Source organism: Centruroides sculpturatus, unplaced genomic scaffold (genome assembly GCF_000671375.1).
Source record: "Centruroides sculpturatus isolate CEXI.00-Female unplaced genomic scaffold, Cexi_2.0 scaffold1315, whole genome shotgun sequence".
Lineage (NCBI taxonomy): Eukaryota > Metazoa > Arthropoda > Arachnida > Scorpiones > Buthidae > Centruroides > Centruroides sculpturatus.
In genome coordinates this window covers 32648-52605 of record NW_019385578.1, presented here as the reverse complement: position 1 = coordinate 52605, position 19958 = coordinate 32648, and the positions used below count along the sequence as shown (strand labels likewise).

The following is a 19958-nucleotide window of genomic DNA, read 5'->3' as shown; positions in this document are numbered from 1 at the left end:
GCCGAAAATAGAACAGTTTAAATTGTAGTTCTTCGATTGAAGGGCAGAGTGGTAAATAGAAAAGAAATATCTTTTGTACCGGAAATATCTCATACACGAAAAATAACGTCACATCTTACTTTACTGCCCGAACTTGCTAAGTGATGCCATAAAATCCCTAGATGAAAAATGCACAGGATTCCCATTGTACGAAAGCTCGAGATTTTCCTGCATTTCTCGAACTATAATTAGTGATTCAGTTTCATGCTAAATGTCGATAGAAACGAACTCGGAATTTGGTCGTCACGTACTATCGCCAGTGTTATATTTTTATCGCCATTATAATAAACATAGCATTAAGCGGCGATTTTGGCGCTATGCAGCGCGAACCATGCTTATTATATCATTTTACAAGTCTAAAAAATTAATAAAAAAATAAAACTAAACAACGAAACGTATTTTAATATACACAACAGGCATTGTAATTTAAGTAAGAAGAAACAGTTGAATTGCTTTTTAAAGTTTTTCTATGTTACATAGTTCTAATTTATGTTTTTTTTATCCTGGTATTCATTTTCAGCACGAAAACTGCAAATTAAACAACAACTTATTTGCTGAGAAAAAACATCATTCTTCACGAACATTTTTGAACATTAAAACGAAATTTTCATACAAATCTATAAACGTATTAGAAATTGAAATTAAATGAACGCCTCACGCAAACTGTAACTAAATGAACAAATAACAAAAAATAAATGATTTAATCACAATAATAAAAACGAAAAGTTTAATCTCGTTTGCAAAGGTCATGGAAAGTTGTCCGGTGGATGGTGGCTGACAAGCGTCCACCTCGGTATTGAAGAAGTTTACGGTAAGAAAGTGCAGTTTAAAACTTTGATAAGTTAAGTTATTACTCATCATACTGTAATTTTAGTTTTAAACGTTAACAAGTCTTCAGCTTCTAACGTTTAAGCATTTATCTGTTATCTGCAAAGTTTCTATTTGTATCGCAGATATATCTTTTTTTTATGGTCAAACTGATGTCTCTCATACGATATTCTATACATTTCTTACTAATTCTATACAATCTTCCCTGTTTATTCTTTTTTTTATTTTGTCTTCGTAATTACGTAAAAGGATGCGCATCGTGAGTTCTCTCTTAAACTAGAGTTAGTTAATCTTACATATGTTAGAAAAATATGACCTTAGTTTAATCGTGAATTACATCGTACTATATAAAATATATGCCAATGAAGTTCAGAAATCAGATAAACAGCCACGAAATTCAATACTTTTTCAGCATGGTCAATTTCATTCCATATAATTGAAATTCAGGGCCTATAAAATTTTTTTGATGGTCGAGATCGATATGCCTAACCTTAACCATATTACCATTTCCAATATCAGGTAATATAGCATATATATCAATAAATATTTAACATTTTATCGATTTTAAATACATCAATTCCACCCTCATCAACTAATGACTATTATATACAGAATGATTTTTTCATTTTATTTACAGCTACTTTATAATTATATAATTTAGAGAAATAATTACCTCAATTTTGAATATAGTTTACTCAAAGCAATTTGTATAGGAACGAAGAGAAATACTACCAAATATCCCATTAAAATAGTCCATCCATAATATTGCCATAGCATCAATATCGAAAAAATGATGAAGAAAGGCGATGTAAATAAAGATGCAACGGAGAAAACTTTCTGTAATAAATGAAATAATTTGATTAAATTTAACTGAAATTTTAGGATAATTATTTTGGAGATGATAAAGTAAATGATGAGCATATTAATTAAGTATGCAATAACTAGTTTTATTTTGAAATAGAAAAATGGTATTTCTGACAATGACAGTACCTTTACCAAACTCTTTCATAATATTGATAATAGCAAATATTTGAATTTAACTTTTTCTAAAAACTCCTATAAGTTATAATTATTCTAAATAAAAAAAGTATTACTGTGTATTTTGTATCTGCGTTTTTTTCATTTTTCTTACGTTTATTTTCACTGTTTCATCAGCGTAAAGATTACAGTGAGCATGAATACCTCTGCAATGAAAAGTATTGGAAATATTTAAATAGAAAGCAAAATCTAAATTTAACCTCAAAATTTATTTTGTTCTTATAAAATAATTTTCTCCCACAGTAATAAAAATATAAACGTTTTTCTTATCCTTGAAACATGTTGTAAAGTCGTTTCTCGAAAAATCCCTTCAGGACTTGCAGCGAATTTTGTTTCGTGGCATCGCTAGTCTAAAACGGTTACAAATTACAAAGGAGTAGTTTTATCTGATTATTTCTCACCTGTGAGAGAAGTGTTACCTGTCGGATATGTTACAGGAAAAACTAAACAAAAAACATTTTTTGTTGAATTTCTTTCATTAAATAATTCTCTCTTGTCTTGGAAGAAAAATTATATAATACTAAGATCGTCGAAATATAAACTAGCCCGAATTCTCACAATAGTATACTTATGCTAACTATTAGATGCTAACCCTATCTTTTATATTAGTACTTTATTTTGTATAGCATGGATACATGTAACACGACAGTTTTTCGGAACGTATCTACTGTGTTATATACGACAGATACCTGTATTTAAATTTATATTGTATTTTATGTTTCACAATATTAAAATATTCCGGTAATTCTCTCTTTTGAGCCAAACAGTGGGTAACACTGGAAAATATATCAGAATTGTAAGATGCTTTTAATTTAATTAAAGTTTGCAAACATTGGTTAGTAACGTTTTCTTTATCTTACTGTACTTGCAACGAGATCGCTGATTGTCACATAGCACGTTCGCTTCTCTTTCAGTATTTTTCACAATGGTTAGATGTTGGAATAATTTATGCAATCTTCATAATGCATTTTCAACATGTGTGCTATGAACTGCGATTCTTTTCGTGCTTTCTTTGAAAAAAATTAGGCCACAGAGTTCAATTCCTCTAAAGTGTAGTGATAAGAGATGCCATTTGAAATATCTATCTATTTGAAGAAATACCATTTGAATTATCGCTTATCTATAACCTAACAATACAGTTAACAAAACTGTGTGAAAAAATAAACAAGTTCTTTCAATTCTGCTGTTTTTAAGATATTAAATAATTAAAACAAACTATTACCTTTTCTTTACGATTCTGCACCAGACTGACCAGGACATCCGTTACAAAAGATATTTATCTCCACGCGAACATTATATGAACTTTCTCTTTTTATCGCGACCGCTCCGTTAAATATCTAGGTTAATTCTGATATGTAACCTGTAACCTTTCTCTTTGAAGTTATTCAACGGTTATTTGTTATTAATCCTATAGCCTGAGTGTAGTACTTCCAGTGCACAGTTTCTCAATCCATCTCCGTCATGAATCTGATCGCTCGTATGATCTACGTCGAATCCGAATCAACATGCTATATCGGCTTCCGTGTCAAACGAGAAACGGTAGTGTCAGTCCTGACAAAGCCTTGAAGAGTTGCTGACCCTCCGATCACAGTGGTGTCAGAGCGGGAGAAAATTTTAGAATAAAGACAAATTGCAGTAGGATGGAGGCAAGAGTGGAAGGATGTGCACGTAAAAAGACAGCAGGAAGTAACACGTTAGGTGGACTTGGGGGCATGAATCTGCTGATACCCTCATTTGCGGGAAATGCTAATGGCATCAAGGTCAGCAATTTCCTCGAATTACTAGATGAAATAGCTAAGTTAACCAATTACGCAAAGGTGCAGTGTTTGGGAGTTGCCAAATTAAAATTGACAGAGATAGATAGAGTTTTTGCATGGAAGGATGCGAAGATGAAAAAAAAAATTGAAACACAGTGAGTTTAAGAGACTCATGATCTAGAGTTTTAAAAAACAATTTTTTTTTATATTTGGAAAAATATCATGCTTGTGTTTAAGCATTGGATGAGTGCATGCATACTTATGCAGTACGATTACAGACTCTAGCATCAGAAACGATTATAAAACAAACTAGTGAGAACGCACGGGAGAAAGAAATTATTAAAAGGTGTCAATAAACGGAAACATACAAACGATTGCTGGTGCAATTTTTGAGTGGGCTCAATAAGCAGATAAAGAGACAGGTAATGTCACGGAAACCTGATTCTTTCGATAAGACGGTGCAAGCAGCAATTAGAAAAGAAACTATAGAACGTTTAAATGCGAAATAACGAGCAAGAGTACAAACTATAAAAAACCCTGGAGACAATAAAGATGATCCTAACTCTACAACCTACAATCAATGAGTAGACTGGCAAAAATTCAGGAGCAAATTATAGCAATTAGCAGTCCAGGAACATAGTCAAGTTGACCCTACACAGAGACTGCCCCCTTTTTGGCGTTCTCGGGAATATACAGATTAACAACGACAATATCAACCCCGCGGAAGTTTGGCGATGACCTCCGAGGCCCTTGTGAATCTATGTATTTGTAGATATACTTTAGTATATCTACAAATACACCTCCTAATATTCTACAGCAAGTACAGGAAAAAAGGCAGATTATTGGCAGATAACATCGATAGCACACTTTTTTACGCTGTAATTGGTTAATTTTTTTGTCTGGTATTAAATCCACTTGTGAAAACTATTGCCAGAAAAATTCGCGCAAAATGCCATGCCCCCTCAGATCTCAGATTATCACTTCGAATTATGAATACAGTTGTGGGTTCCCAGACGAGGTTCGAACTCCAGTAAACCGTGAAATTCTTGAGCGACACAAAATGTAAACAACGAGACTCGGATCGGTTCAAGTATGTGTCAAACTATCTGTCAAGGTCTTAGTGGAAGACAAACTCTAGCACGAGCGCTCATAAACAGGTAGATCTTTGACTCGCGTGTCTATAAAATGTTGGCCGAGATAAACCTTTCGAACAAAAAAAGGGAAATTTTTGATAGATGAAAAGTTAAAATGATCGTTAAATTCTTAGACGTCAAAAAAGTGGTAAATAACGGCCTGAGATATGAGAGCAGGTGTTATTATTTTATAAACAGTCACCGAGTAGAGTCGACAAAGAGGTATCAGATGGACGCCTCGAATCGGACCTATCCCGCGACCCAAAAAAGTTTCGTCTTGCACCTGGAGACAAAGGAGAGACCAATCGGGAAGCGAAGAATGGGGCGAAGGACCAATCCGAAATGCGAACAGTGGGGGAAAAACTATAAAAATTAGAACTTCAAGGTCGAAGAGGAGTTTCCTCTGGATTAAGCCTACCGTTGTGATTTACATTGTGTTGTGCAACCGCCGATCACCCAGGATGCCGCAGCTTAACAACGAACATCTGTATTGTCCAGTGATCCTTCTTGTCCTCCCGGGCTGCGACCGATCACCCGAACTTTCACCATTCACAGGAGTACCGAGATTTTGAATTGTCCAATATTGATGTAAGCATGAATTCGAACTAATAAACGGGTTTTCTTTTGTAAAACACTTGTTCTTCATTCGCCTCCTTCGCCACCGCCAATATACGCAGTTTCCCTTAAACTCATTCTGACGCGAGATAGACTTTATTCCCCATTAATGTCGGCAAATCTTACACAGTCACTATAAACACGCTTGTTTTAATCGTTTTTTTTTACTTCTAATTTGAGAATGAAAAGTTGTTTGACTGTATTTACTCGAATAAACACGATTTCAAAACCATTTAGCAATAAATATTCCCAGGAAACTCCACCTATCAAACTTTCAATGCTAAGTCTATGGGTGACCTATTTGCCGTTAATTGGCTTTGCAAATCCTGTTTATAGGACTACTATGCTCCAATTGGACATGACAGACCTGATATCAAGCAATGAGCATTGTTTAGAACTATAACTCGGTTCCACCTCCTCGGTTAGTCGCACTAATTAAACTTCCTCTGTTAGGCACGCGAGATATTATGGTTACTCCTAAACCTAAGTGTTGCTTCTTGTAAAAAATTTTTTTATAGAAATTTGAAATTTTTTCAATGCAATTTCCAGTACTTTCAAGGAAAGTACTGAGGACATTATTTTCCAGCATTTAATACATAAAAAAAATACAGTGGTACCTCAGGATACGAAATTAATCCGTTCCGAAACTGAGATCGTATCATGAAAATGTCGTAAGGTGAATCAACTTTTCCCATACGATTACATGTATTAAAGCCAAGTAATACATTTAAAAAAATAACTGTAGTAAGGAAAACAAATGAAAAATGCGAACTAATGTAACGTCGTATGGTGAGTTTTTGTTCGTATCGTGAAGCAAAAATATGTTCGAATTTCATGTCGTATCCTGAAAATTTCGTATGCTGGGGCGTTCGTATCCTGAGGTACCACTGTATATGCATTTTAAAACGGCATGTCGACAGCTGTTTCCTGCATGTCTAACCGAGGGTAATACTATGGCTAAAATCATAGGCATAAAACAAAAAGAAAAACTGGAAATTATAAAATCAGGTGTACAGTAAAGTTCTGAAAACTCGGCACTCGATAACCCGGCAGTCCGGATAACTCGGCCACACCCTGGCAGGGCAAAAAAAACCCGTAGTTAAATCATTTTCATTATAGACAACTTTATGCCTCATAAAGTATTTATCTGAGGTCTGTCTTATTGGGTAAATTACTGTACACAGTGTATTCATTAGTTTTCATTTACATGTAGTAAATTCTCTATGCCTTCATAAAGTACATACTTTTCCTTTGCTTAAAGGAATTTGGGCAGTTTTTCTCTGTTGTATTCTCAAGCAAACAATATATACAAGTATAGTACAGTATTTTCTCAGGAAACACTCGTACTTATTCTTTTCTAACCCCATTCCTGATTATCCGGCATTTTCACAAACTCGGCCACTCTTCGGTCCACACAAAGCTGAGTTTTCGGGACTCTTCTGTATTTAAACAAGAAAGTATTTAAACAAGAAGTGATTGCAGATGCTGACATTTTAGCAAAAACAAAAAAAAAAAAGAGACAAGTACCTATTCGAATAACAAACCTCTCCACACATCCTAGATTACTACCAAAGGGTAAATACGTTGGAACTTTCTTAAGGGCTTTAGAAGAGAAAACCGCTCCAAAAAATCAGAATCCTACTAATCAGCGATCTACTCTGAATTTTACCAAAGATGAATTTAGTCAATTGTTTGATTGGTCCCATATCGGAAAAAAACAACCACTCTTAAACCTCTTATAAAAATACAAACATGTTTTTGCAACACACGATTATGACTTAGGATATTCGCAGATAGTAGAACACAAAATAAATACTGGAAATGTTTTTCTCATATATCAATTTCCATATTGCATACCCAATGCTCAGCAAGAGCAATTGAATGAGATCGTTGATGAATTATTAGAAAATGGAATAATTGAGCATTCTAAATCGCCATAGTCGGTACCTTCAATATTGGTCAAGAAGAAAGATGTGGGATCGTGGTGTCTAGTTATTGATTACCAGAAATTAAATAAGATCACAAAAACAGACCTGTATCCCTAACATTTAGTTCAAGAAGCACTCAGTTTGATGAAACAGACCAAAAATTTCTCCACAATAGACACTTTATTGGGATGTGAAAACTAGCTTTGAGAGATAAGGAGAAGTCAGCATTTTCTAGCCCCTGACAGTCACTATCAGTGGAATCAAATGTCAATCGGTCTTTCCACTCGATTTGCTCTCCTAACCATCCGAACGACTCTGAAATTGGGCTTTACCAGCCTGTGCAGATTAAGTGGTCAGGACCAGATTAACCCCTGACCCACTGCTTATCTCACAAGTCTATAGGCGTGGTCTTGTCCAAAAGGATGATCAAAGAGAAATGCCCATCGCACATGCATTCATTCATTCATTCATTTATTATGAGGTACACAAATTGTGTTACATACCTGGTTCCGCAGGAAGCACTACCAGGTTACAAAAACGTGACAAGAATAACATTGGTTACAGTTAGGTTATTATAGGTTAGGATAATATACAATGTAAAAATGTGGAAAAATTGAATAAGATATACATATGCAAAATACAGAAAGAAATGAGAATAGAGTACATATGCAATAAATACAGATACAGGCAGGATTGAATAGAAATAGAATATGAAAAATATCACACACAAATATATACACATACATACATACACCTACATATATATATATGTATATATATGTATACANTATGCAAAATACAGAAAGAAATGAGAATAGAGTACATATGCAATAAATACAGATACAGGCAGGATTGAATAGAAATAGAATATGAAAAATATCACACACAAATATATACACATACATACATACACCTACATATATATATATGTATATATATGTATACAGGTAATACAGATACAAATCGGGAAAATCAAAATTAGAATTAAAGTAAACAGATACAATTATGAGAGGAAATGATGAGAACATATACAGAATAAATTATATACAATATTTACATTGAGTAAGTGAATACACAGAAGAAAGCGTGACAGATCAGTGCAGAAGTGCTGCACTGCTTACACCGAACACATTAAAAATTAGTTATTGGATATAACAAAGTATACATAGACGACAATGATGTTGACCCAGCTACCTTAACTTGTGATAGTGGTGTGGGAAATCTTGTTGTGGCTTTTTGCAAGCCTTGTGAAGGCACGGTAAATATCCTTACTGACCAGTAGATCAGAGAGGTTGCAAGGCCAGTCAATATTCATCTCATTTAGCAGTAGCCTGATGTTCAGTCGATCATGTTCCAGGGTAGGGCAATCAAATATGTAGTGCAAAGTGCCATCCTCTTTTTGACAAGTAGGGCAGAGATAAGAGTCCCTGTTGGTAAACCTGGAGAGGTAGCTCGCAAACTTCCCATGGTTAGTGAGGAGTTGGGTAGAATAATAGTTAGGGGTAAACCAGTAAAGGGTGAAAAATGTTTGAGATCTGGGATGAACTGAAAGGTAATACTGTTTTTTTGTTAATCCATGAAGTTTGTTACTGCTGCAAAGTTTCCTCCCAGAGGATATGACGAAGAGTTTGTCTGCTGAGTTTGCTATAAATAATAGGGAGTGTTGAGTCTCCAGCGGCCAGTTTAGCTAGGGCATCTGCCCTTTCATTTCCAATGTTGCCCTGATGTGCGCGAACCAGGGAAATGGTGAACTTGTTGCTGGCCATGTTTATAAGATTCGTGATTTCTGTCGCTAGTGGGTGAAGATTTTTACTGTCAATGATCTGAGAGGCCGAGAGGTAATCACCGCTACATGTGTGCACATGTAGCGGTGAGATTGTCGTTGGTCCAGCTGACTGTCATTTTAGTTGCAAGCAGCTCAGCTTGAAAAATGGTGCAATTATTATGAAGACGATAGCATTGAAAGAAAGATTCCTGATTATTAACCTAAACCACAAAGCTACAGCCCACAATGTTGGTGTTCTTGGAACCATCAGTGTAGATATCGATGTTAGTAAGAATGAAGTTCTTGGTGTGGATGGTATTATCATAGACAGGGCTCAGAGTACGGTGGAAAGGGTATGGTTTTTCAAGTCTGTAACAGTAAGGAGCGTCAAGGTATAGAGGACTGTCAATATATTCACCATGCTGAATAAGATGAAACTTACGATGATGAAGAATGATTAAGTCGATAGGGGGCTTTCTGGTAATAACCTGGATACTACTGTTGGGAGCGGTGCAGAAGACTTTCGTGATGTTAAGTAGTGCACGACGTTGAGAGGAAATTAATTTTCTCTTTGGGTGGATTTTACGCACGGTCCAGCCCCAGGTGCGCATGCGTAGGTGACAATGGGGACGAATATGCAGTCATAGACTGCGTTCATGGCATTAGAAGATAGACCCCACTTATTTTTAGCCATCTGAGAAAAAGCCGGGAAGATCAACCTCGTCCGGTTGGCGATATAATGAATGTCGGCCCCAATTGATAATGTCGTTTAGTAGGTGGTTGCCCTCGAGTTCAAGATCGGCTCTTGAGCGGCCCTCAGAAGAATCAACACGTCGTCAATGCCTCTTGGGATGCCGTGTGTCATATACTACATGCAATTTTCCTTCCAAAGAATGAGACACAGCTCTGTTTTTTCGCTTGCTAAACAATTATATTAGTTAAACATTTTGTCATTAGAGTTTAGTGAAGCTTATTATACCACATACATTCCACTGTGACAGAAACAAAGGAAAATATAAGTGATTGTCTGAGCATATGTTTTTAAAAGTGATCATAAATATGACTGCTTGATGTCAGTATTCAGTTTTCTCTATTTCTATTGATTATAATTGTACAATTTATACATGTTTTTGTTGAGGAGACTTCTAAGATTATATAAGAATATTTTCCGAACAACCCCATTCCCCAATTGATTCGGATAATCGACGCTTTACTGTAATTCTTACAAACTGTTTCTATTGAATTTCATTTTGAAATGATCATTGTTGCTTTAAGAGAGATCCCACTGAAACCATGCTTCATTGCGCTTTCCTCTTGTCAGAATTACCTTTATTTGTCATTCTAAAGTTGTTAATACTGATTCAGCCATTATAATATATACACAAAATATATCGGTTTACGTATAAACATTAAATGTATTATTGTTTAGAAAATTATTTTTAACTTACGTTCTGGAATTTGCCAACGTCGTTTGCTAGAAGATTTACCATTTGTCCCACATTTGATTTTTCCAAAGACGAAGAACTTAACCTAATTGCCTGCATATGAAAGTTTCATATAAAATAAATATTTTTAGAAAAGTATATGATATTAAATATCATTTAAAAATACGAGTATAATTCTCAGTGAATTCTTTAAAGAAACTAATGGATTAAATTTTCTAATACTTGTTCACTCACGCAATTTGACAAAATTAATTTTATTAGACAATAATCCATGTAAATAATGAATTAAATTTAGAAGTTGATATATTTTTTATTGTGATATTTGTTTCTATAAATTTGGATTTTTTAAAATAACTCAAATTTTAGAACTCAAAACAATTTTTATTGTTAAAATATTGTTATAAAACTAAATTAATTGAACTCAGTACATGTTCTAACAAATTTGTTTCTTCTTCGTTGTATGTCTACAGCAAATCTCAGGCACTTGATTCAAGATTTTGTGTATTTTCCGTCTTTAGAACTTCGACATAGAAAGCATTTCCTTTTTAAGAAAAAAATGGTCATTTTACAGCTGATTACTAATGTGAGAGCAGTGAATTACGTGAAAATATACTTGAAAAGAACGTTAAATCAATGAAGAAAATCACTAAGAATTACTTTACAAATTTCCAAAATGTGGAATATTAGGAGTGATAAGACAACAATTTTTAGCCTGTAACAATTGTATAAGATGAGAATGAAAAACGAAACATTATAAATACCTAAGAAGATGGTTTATATAAAACAAATTACAGGTGTATCACGTTAAAAGTAATTAAATGCATTTTATTTCTAGTGAACGACATGTTTTAGGTTAGCTCAATCTTTTCGCGGACATTCCTCTACTATTGGGTACATATTAACCAATGAACGTTAAAACGATTCTAACAGTATTCTGGTAATTTTTTCTCGAATTCTGACTTAAAGCTCAGAATTACTGTATAGGAAATTAATCTCTACTTTTTTTCAAATATCTTCACAAAATAATCACATGGCGACAATTTTCTGAACCAAAAAATGTCACTATTACTAGAGATAACTTTATAGGCAACAACTTCTTACAGCAGTTATTGATATTTTGGTTTTGTAAGCTGCATCTTGTTGTAACCATGTCTGATCATTAACGACAAGAAATATATGGGAGAAGGTGGTATTATGGAACCCCATTTTTATTATAGTGAATTGTAAACAAGGTATCATAACTACACCCACATTTTTTGTGCGAAAAGTACTGGTAACTATTAAACTAAATGATCCTAATTGTATTTTTCGTTAGTGTAACTATAAGTATGGTTTTTGAAGGCTTTTGTAAAAAAGTCAAAATGTAGGCTTAGAGAAAATCGGGTGGTAATATGGAACTTTACTGTATGTTTTAAAAAAATACTTTAATGTATCAAAAAACAAATAGGAAAGAACGAAAAATGTGAAATAATTACAAATTATTTACTCCAATGTATTTTATCGAAAAAATGCATTTATAATAGAAAAATATAACCTTCACCAACAATATATATTCCAGCAGCTCTTTTTCGATATTGTCAGGAAGAGTGAGCTTTCTACCTATTGTCTTTTTCACAAATTGCTCCGGACAAATGTCTGCTTGCAAATACAGTTCAGAGGAGTTGGGTTCCATATTATATGCACCAATGGGGTCTATATTAAAAGCACCAATGAAATCGCCATCTTGAATTAACTTATGTCTGTCAAGACCGAATTTTAAAAAATGAGAACATCACACAGATTAATATGTATGATGTTCACGTTTGTGATGTCCCGAAGTGTTTGGAACGAAATACATGCACCAGTGAACCTACAACTATACGATTTATATTTTAAAAATAATTGAATTCACTTAACATTCAAATCTTCAAATTGTAAAAAACATAAATTTGCTGATTCACTACGGACAACCGTTTAACTGAAGTAAAATGGGTTTCTCTACCATAATCAAATCCATAGGCTGAACTGCACTAGGCAGACATCCTTTGCAATGGATGTCTGCCTAGTGCAGTTCAGCCACAATCCGATACAGTTTGCCTTTATTATCAGTTCGAAATGGAGTGGTTCCATAATACCACTTTTCCTCTACTTAATTATTGCGTTAATACCGTCAAACTACAAAGAAGATTGCTAAGTTCTGTGGACTAACTTCGATAGCGATTCTCACATTCACGAAAATTTCTAGGGTGTCCGATTCTTACTGTACTCGGAGGCGTTTTTGCTACAGAACAACTTTCCTGAAAGCTCTCAATTCATGTCATAATGACATGACAATTTTAATGGATTTTAAAATGACAGCGAAATAACCATTCTGAGGCCATTATGCAATCATTATATTTAAAAAATGCCTTAATGGTGAAAGTAATGAATGGCTATTCATTACATCAAAATTACTACTTGTTCTTGACAACATACCATCGTTCACGTAGTTTCTTCTATTCAATTAGTACATAGAAAAATCGACTTTGAAACCTCCCGTTTCTCTGCCTTATCCTGTATATTTTTAACCAATGACGGTAGCAGAAACAACTGAAATAATTATATTTATAAAGTTAATATAAAAACACATAAAGTGTAACATTCTGATTCATATTATTTACTGTTAATTTTGATGAAATGCAATAGTCTCACACGTTTGAATTGTCAGTTACTTTTAGCAAGGTATCGTCCACAAAAGTAAGGAAAAGCAAAGTATTACTGTATTAAAGTATGTTCGAGAAGAAAATAAATAGAAACTTAAGCAGATAATGATGGTTATTCAAAATTTTTCAATATATTAAGTTATATTTCATTTCTACACAACTTCAATCAAATTATCTTGAAAAACAAAATTGAAAATCTACGAGTGCTAGAAAAATTTTTTCACAGAGAACATTTTTTAAAATTTTTCCGATCTACTTAATCACAATACACCATATATGAATAATATAAAAGTAATACTTTACTCAAAATAGATTATAATTGTTATTTACCTTTCTATAAACAAGAGTGCAGAAAGCTACCTTCAGTTTCATTGAATAATATTCTGTCATAAACAGATTAGTATTATGCGTAAACGAATAAATCGCAGTTGCAGCAAAGAATCCTGCAATTGTAACATAAACGTTGTAGTGATTCCATTCCTGTCTGTTTTCAAAATAACATATTGTTGATCCTAAAAAATATGCTTGACCTGTAACTACAGCTGTTTCCTGTAAGTATACATAAATATCAGTTATTTCAATTATTTTAATAGTAACTTCACCTCCTTATAATCGGGTGTCATAATACCTGAATTAGTACAAGTAGTATTACCATCAAGTATTTCCAACCAACAAAACGTAAGGTAGCTTTCAGTATGCTCGGATTTTTCTTCTGCAATTCTCTTTTCCATTCTCTGAAAAAGAAATTTGGATGAGGCATTTAATTTAAAAACAATATTTCATTAAATGTTATTCAACTTTTTTAAAGTAATGTTCAGGGCTTTATAAATGCTATTTTATTTTCTGAAATTTTTAATGCAATACCACAAAATCTAGAATGTACAGTAATAACTGGCCACGCTAATATCTTGCGAATCTGAACATTATTGGACGAGTGATTTGTTATGATCTCGAGCCACAACAAAAATATGGTGTGTTTCTCTGCACGTTACTATACGACAAAAGACGAATGTAATATTAACAGAGTCAAGTCATAATATTTCATTGTAAGACAGAGTAAATAGCACGCATAAACAAATCATAGACATATGCAATGTTCGCTTTCAGATGTTTGCTGTCGAAAAATTAAATATAACTTATTAAAAATTTTGTTAGATACTAAATTCTAATATTTTTGCATTTTGAATATTTTAGTTTGCACCGTAAATGTTTATCCACTAAATCCACTTTTTATAATTTGTAAATTCTATCTAAAACAAAAATAAATTACGTGTATATTGATAATTTGAAAATTTCTTATAAATATATTTGCTATACGATCTTATAACATATTTTATATTATTAATTACTATTCATTTATTTAGTACAAAGTAAATTATCCATTAACCAAGTAAGACCACCTGCATGTTAATGTCCAAAGGGACCCAACTCAAAAAACCAAACTCGATAAATGAAGGAAGTACTAAGATAAGATACACCAACAGTATGAAATACTTGGGCATTACTATCTATCAGGGTTTGAAATGGTATATTCATATAAATCTGAAAAACGCTTGTAGAGAAGGAGAACTTTTGAACTTTCTATGCTTTCTTGCTGGAAAAAACTGAGAGCCTCAACAACAAGAGCTTAACAAGTATATAACGTCTGGCCATCGAACCAGCTATGATGCGCCATTTATGGTGCGCCATTTTAGGGGGACACAGTGAACTAAGTACAGTAGTACAAGTTAAAAAGATAAAAATATACAAAATATTTCAGTCTTTTTAGAACATTTCAAAAGACGATTCGAATTGTTAAACTGATATTATTGGCACTCGGTGAAATTTCAATTTCCAATTTTGGTCTCAACCTACTGTCTGAAACTAATGGCTTTGCCACCAGTGAAAACCACAATATCAGTAGTGACAATTTCATTATAAATGACAAAAGTACTTATTATGTTATAAACTACTATCTTACTATTATCTAAACTATTATCTAAACTACTTACTTATCCATTAATTTAAACTATATATAATAATTTCAAAAATATTCAATTTAATCAGAATTTTATAACTAATTCACTAAAACAGTATTTTAATATCAACACTTACATAAAAAAATTAATAATTACACTTTTAAATAACACAAAACTGTTGTATAACAGATATAATGCACAACACACATTAATTCCTCAAATTTATGTTATTCGATGCAATATATAGAATGATTTCAGTTAATCATTCACACGTTTATAGGAATGAAAAAGAAAATCATACAGTGTGTTAAACAGTAGGATAAGTTAGCTGACTGCAAAAACAAACTTTTAAATAGTTTGTTTCACTGATTTTATAACAGAAAATACAATAAATCTTTCACAAATGTCAAATTGCTTACAAACTATTAACTTTGTCATTGGTAGAGAGGGAATTAAAAGAGAAAATCAGGTGGCTGCACTTGAATTAGTTTTAATTCGAATGACAAAAGTTATACTTGTTTTAGGGTAATTTCAGTAAATAATATTTCTATGTATATCATTTGTAAAATGCCGTGATTAATGGTGCCTGCTCTATTTTGTTTTCGACCTATTTAATCATCAAAATGATTTAGTAATATTAATTTGATTAAAACTTTATCGAGTATTTCATTTTATTAAAAAACATTAGTCAAACTATATTATTTATTTTATTTGATGTTTTTTCTGTTACTTTTTCAGATCTGTTTACCCTGTGGACAATAATTGGTTTATCTTAGCGAGCCTGTCGAAGATTCGGATCACAATGAGACAACCAGTGCTAAGACAAAACTTGGCGAAGTTTCTTGACAATTTCAGAGACTTTTAGTCACGTAAGATGCAATTTTTTATCGCCGAAAGTGGTATGCTGCCTCATTAACTGCTCAACTTGGACTCATCAAAATGTTTGAAAATATTCTAGTTATTTTGACAGGATGATTAAATCTTGCAATATAACGACTAAAATAACGTCTATTGTAGATTATTTTGACATTAAAAAACTTCAGTCACGAAATTTTAACAAAATGTAGAGAAAGTTGCATTATTGCTGTAGATGTAAGTTCAATTAACAGTTTACTATGAATCAACTATGTACGTACTTGTTATAACTTTCTATAACGTCAAACATAAGTGTTTCATTACAGAAGTAACAATGTGTGAAAAAAATAAAATAAATTAAACAATATTAGTTTTTGTCTAATTATTTTGTTAAACTTGAAAAAATCATAAATGAAGCTAAAATATTAAGAAATAATAACTGAATTATGGCTATTCAAAACTAAATAGTTAACTTACTTTTGAAGTAGATCCCCAAGATACTGTGAGGTGTGATATTGCGAGGCTCCGTGTAAATCTTCTTCTTTCAAAATTTGCTTTCTTCCCTTGTTTATTATAGGAAAAACCCAGCTGTAAAATAAACCAGTTACTTATTAATTAATCTTGTTTAACAAAATTTTTTTTGTACTGATTATTTTCAAGTGACTATCGTTGTAGTTAACTTACAACGCATTAAACGATTTAATCCATGTAAATCATTTATCGTTATCACTGTGATAGTTTACACTGAACGAATTGGCGAAAGCATTTTAGTAAATCAGCATTAATTAGCGTATAATGTATCATTACTAACTATTATAATTGCAAATGTGCTTGCCAAACATTCTGACACGAAGTTATTACTTTATGTGTTGGACATGAAATATTTTTGCACAAATTGCATTTTTCTACTTTTACTGTTTTTCTCCTTATTCACTTATCAAAGCGTAATAATTTATACCTCAAAATATTTTGATGTTCTTAAAAAAAAACAAACGCATAAAAATTCAAAAATGAACACTTCAATCACACATCTGACATCTGACATACTTTTTACATTATAATTCGTTATTTTATTATTAAGTAACTTACGTGCAAGAAAGTTTGATAGTAATTCAAAGTTTGAAACATTAAATTTAATTATTGTTATAGTTAAAATTTAAAATATGTTCCAGATTTATGACTATTTACATATGCGATGTAAATAGTCATAAATAAGTCATAAGTCAGTTAGACACAACTAAACAGTTATGTCTAACAAATTATTATCTGTTTAAATTATTCACTCGACTTGGTAAACGTATGTGGAGATTTGCGAGGTTTAAATATATTTATTTGACAAATATTTTCATAATAATAATTTCTCATATTAATTGTCAAGTTTTATAAATGTTATTTAAATTATGTAACGTATACTTTCAACAACTAAATTCTTAAGAGAAAAACTTTAATACAATACAGAAAGAGTCTATTCTAGCGTTAAATATAATAAATATTTTTTCCCTCATGTGTTGAGTGATTATTTGTATATTTAATAAAACTTTCTGTCAATTACGTAAAGTATACTTCAAAGTAAAAAGGTTTAGCGTGTCATCTTTGTTCGGAAAACCTTGAAGTTTCGTGAAAATGCAAAGAAAAGGTATTATAAAACTAACGTAAAGATTCGTCGCTAATATAATTCTAACTAAAAATGCTTTTTCATGTACTTAAAATTCTACAAAAATATGCAAAAAAAGAATTACTTGCGATTTGATAAATATATTAAAAAATAATAATTTCCTACGTTAAAAAAATTTATAACGAATTGCTTAAATTTCTCAGAAAAAAGTATCAAGGGATATCAAGATAAAGTTAAAATTATTTGTAGCATCACGTAATAAAAAATATTTTTAAAGAAACAACCGTTATATTATTTATGATAATTTTTCATAAACGTTCTTTCACAATACCGTTACAATCAACCATAAAATAATTTCTCACATGGGTGTCGTTTCCACTATGGAAGATATGGAAGAATCCATACCTCATATTTTTGCAAGTATAGAATTCCATACTTCAAAATATTGAAATAGTTATAATTTAATGCAAGGCAAGCCAAGGCACTTGCTCTCTGTATGAAAAGAAATTTTTTTCTTGGATGTTGAACAATCGAACTCTTACATAATTCAAAGTGTCAAAATTTTTTTAACTTTAAGCAATTCATCACTTAGTAGGTAGCTGTAGATGCGATTTTTTTTAAAATTATTCAATTTAAATAAATTATTTCTTTACTTCAAATGTCACTTATCTATTGAGGTAGTCGGTGCCAAATGTCATTTTCTTACGAAAGCGTTGAAACTCGAGGTATCAGTTATTAATATTAACATTAAAAAGTGGTATAAGTTTTGTTAAGATTTTAGTGCGGTTATCGAGATAATCAACTTTGAATTTGTATATTTTAAAGAGGCATCTTATGGGCAACTAATTCAGAAACGTCTATTTTTGTTAATAAATTTAAAAAATTTTCTTTCCGTTAATTTAAAAAAAAATCTATTATTTTACGTAGATTTTTGTGTCAGCTAATCTGCTTTGAATATACTGTATCATATTTTCGTATTTTTCCAGGTAAAGAAATGTAATTAATTTATTTCATTAATTTTTATTTGTTAGTTTTATTTTTCTTATTTTACATTCTATTTAAATCTAATTTAATGGCATCAAGTCGTCACAGTTAGCTTACTGGTTTTCTACGTTTTGGAAAAATAATTTTCATATACGGAAATACGCGTATTGTTTTTGTAAGTATAGTATACTAGGTGTTACCCGCGACATCGCCCGCGGGTAACAGCTGTTGCCCGCGGGATTACTATTGACCAGCGATAACATACTGCATATTGTTTAAAAAACCATCTTGTGGCGCAAAATTTTTTCGTCGCGTTCGCAGCTTTTAAGTAACGCATACACCTTCGAGGTGCGAGGCATAGGCAGTGGTTCATGTCGTCTATCCTTTACGCCACCGTTGGTCATAGAAATGATACAATTTGAATATAAATTATTTATAAATACGTATGTTAAGTTATATTTTTATTACGACGAAAAATATATTTAAGAGTTTATGAACGCTGTACTGAGTGAGACGTTGTTGAAACAAAAAAAGTTATGCATTCCATCACGAACATAAACAGTGTCGTAATTCGCCAAGTGCAAATCGGCAAATTCGTAAAATTTTTGTTTATTTTGAACAATCTGGATAATCGAAAATTCGGATAATAGAGGTTCTACTGTATTTATAACAATGTCTGAAATGTTATTAATTTAATATACTTAAGTACTTAATGAAGACGAAACGTAACAAAATATCGCATCTAAAATAGCACAGTAGAAGCCGGTTAAGACTTAATTGTCTCTCTGTTCCCCCACAAGGAAATTTCGAAAAATCGCTTCTTAGTGTACGTTTTCATGACGTACCCTAACCGTATACCAAATTTTACCTCTTTAGGTTCAGCGGTTTGCTCTGGGCGATGATGAATCAGTGAGTGAATGAGTCAGTCAGGACAAGCAATTTTATATATTTAGATTTTACTTATTAATCAGGTAAAATAATAACACATACCAGAAAAATATTCGAGAGAAAACACCAGCTGTATCGAATGGATTACTTGTCTCTTTCCTGTCCATTCTCAAATAATTTCTCAAGTCTACAATTATCTGTACGATGCATACGTAGTCTTACTCACCAAGTCTATACATCTATCAGATGATATATAATACAGTATTTAGTTTAATATTTAAATGCTTAGCGCGTTATTTTTGTTCAGAAAACCTTGATGTTTAATCGGGATGTAATTAGCAGTTTAGTTACTATTCAGCTACATAGAGATTTGTCACAGNTGGCTGCACTTGAATTAGTTTTAATTCGAATGACAAAAGTTATACTTGT

The 19958-nt window shown here is 32.2% G+C and overlaps 1 protein-coding gene across 1 annotated transcript; it reads right to left on the bottom strand.

The window, feature by feature from the left end:
• Positions 1-1536: 1536 nt before the first annotated feature.
• Positions 1537-19696, bottom strand: LOC111640294 (multidrug resistance-associated protein 4-like). The gene is made up of 6 exons (XM_023386301.1): positions 19632-19696; positions 16520-16630; positions 13858-13963; positions 13560-13778; positions 10552-10641; positions 1537-1704 (listed from the first exon to the last, which is right to left on the bottom strand). The coding sequence occupies exons 1-6, from the start codon at positions 19694-19696 to the stop codon at positions 1537-1539; spliced, it is 759 nt and encodes a 252-aa protein (XP_023242069.1).
• Between the last annotated feature and the right edge of the window lie 262 nt (positions 19697-19958).

Bases quoted from the DNA above. Each gene is read 5' to 3' on its own strand.
- LOC111640294 (XM_023386301.1), bottom strand. From the start codon at position 19,696: ATGGACAGGAAAGAGACAAGTAATCCATTCGATACAGCTGGTGTTTTC. The intron at 13,964-16,519 runs GTAAGTTAACTA...TTTCTTTTTCAG, and splicing joins CTTGGGGATCTACTTCAAAA to AGAATGGAAAAGAGAATTGC. The intron at 13,779-13,857 runs GTATTATGACAC...GTATACTTACAG, and splicing joins TACTACTTGTACTAATTCAG to GAAACAGCTGTAGTTACAGG.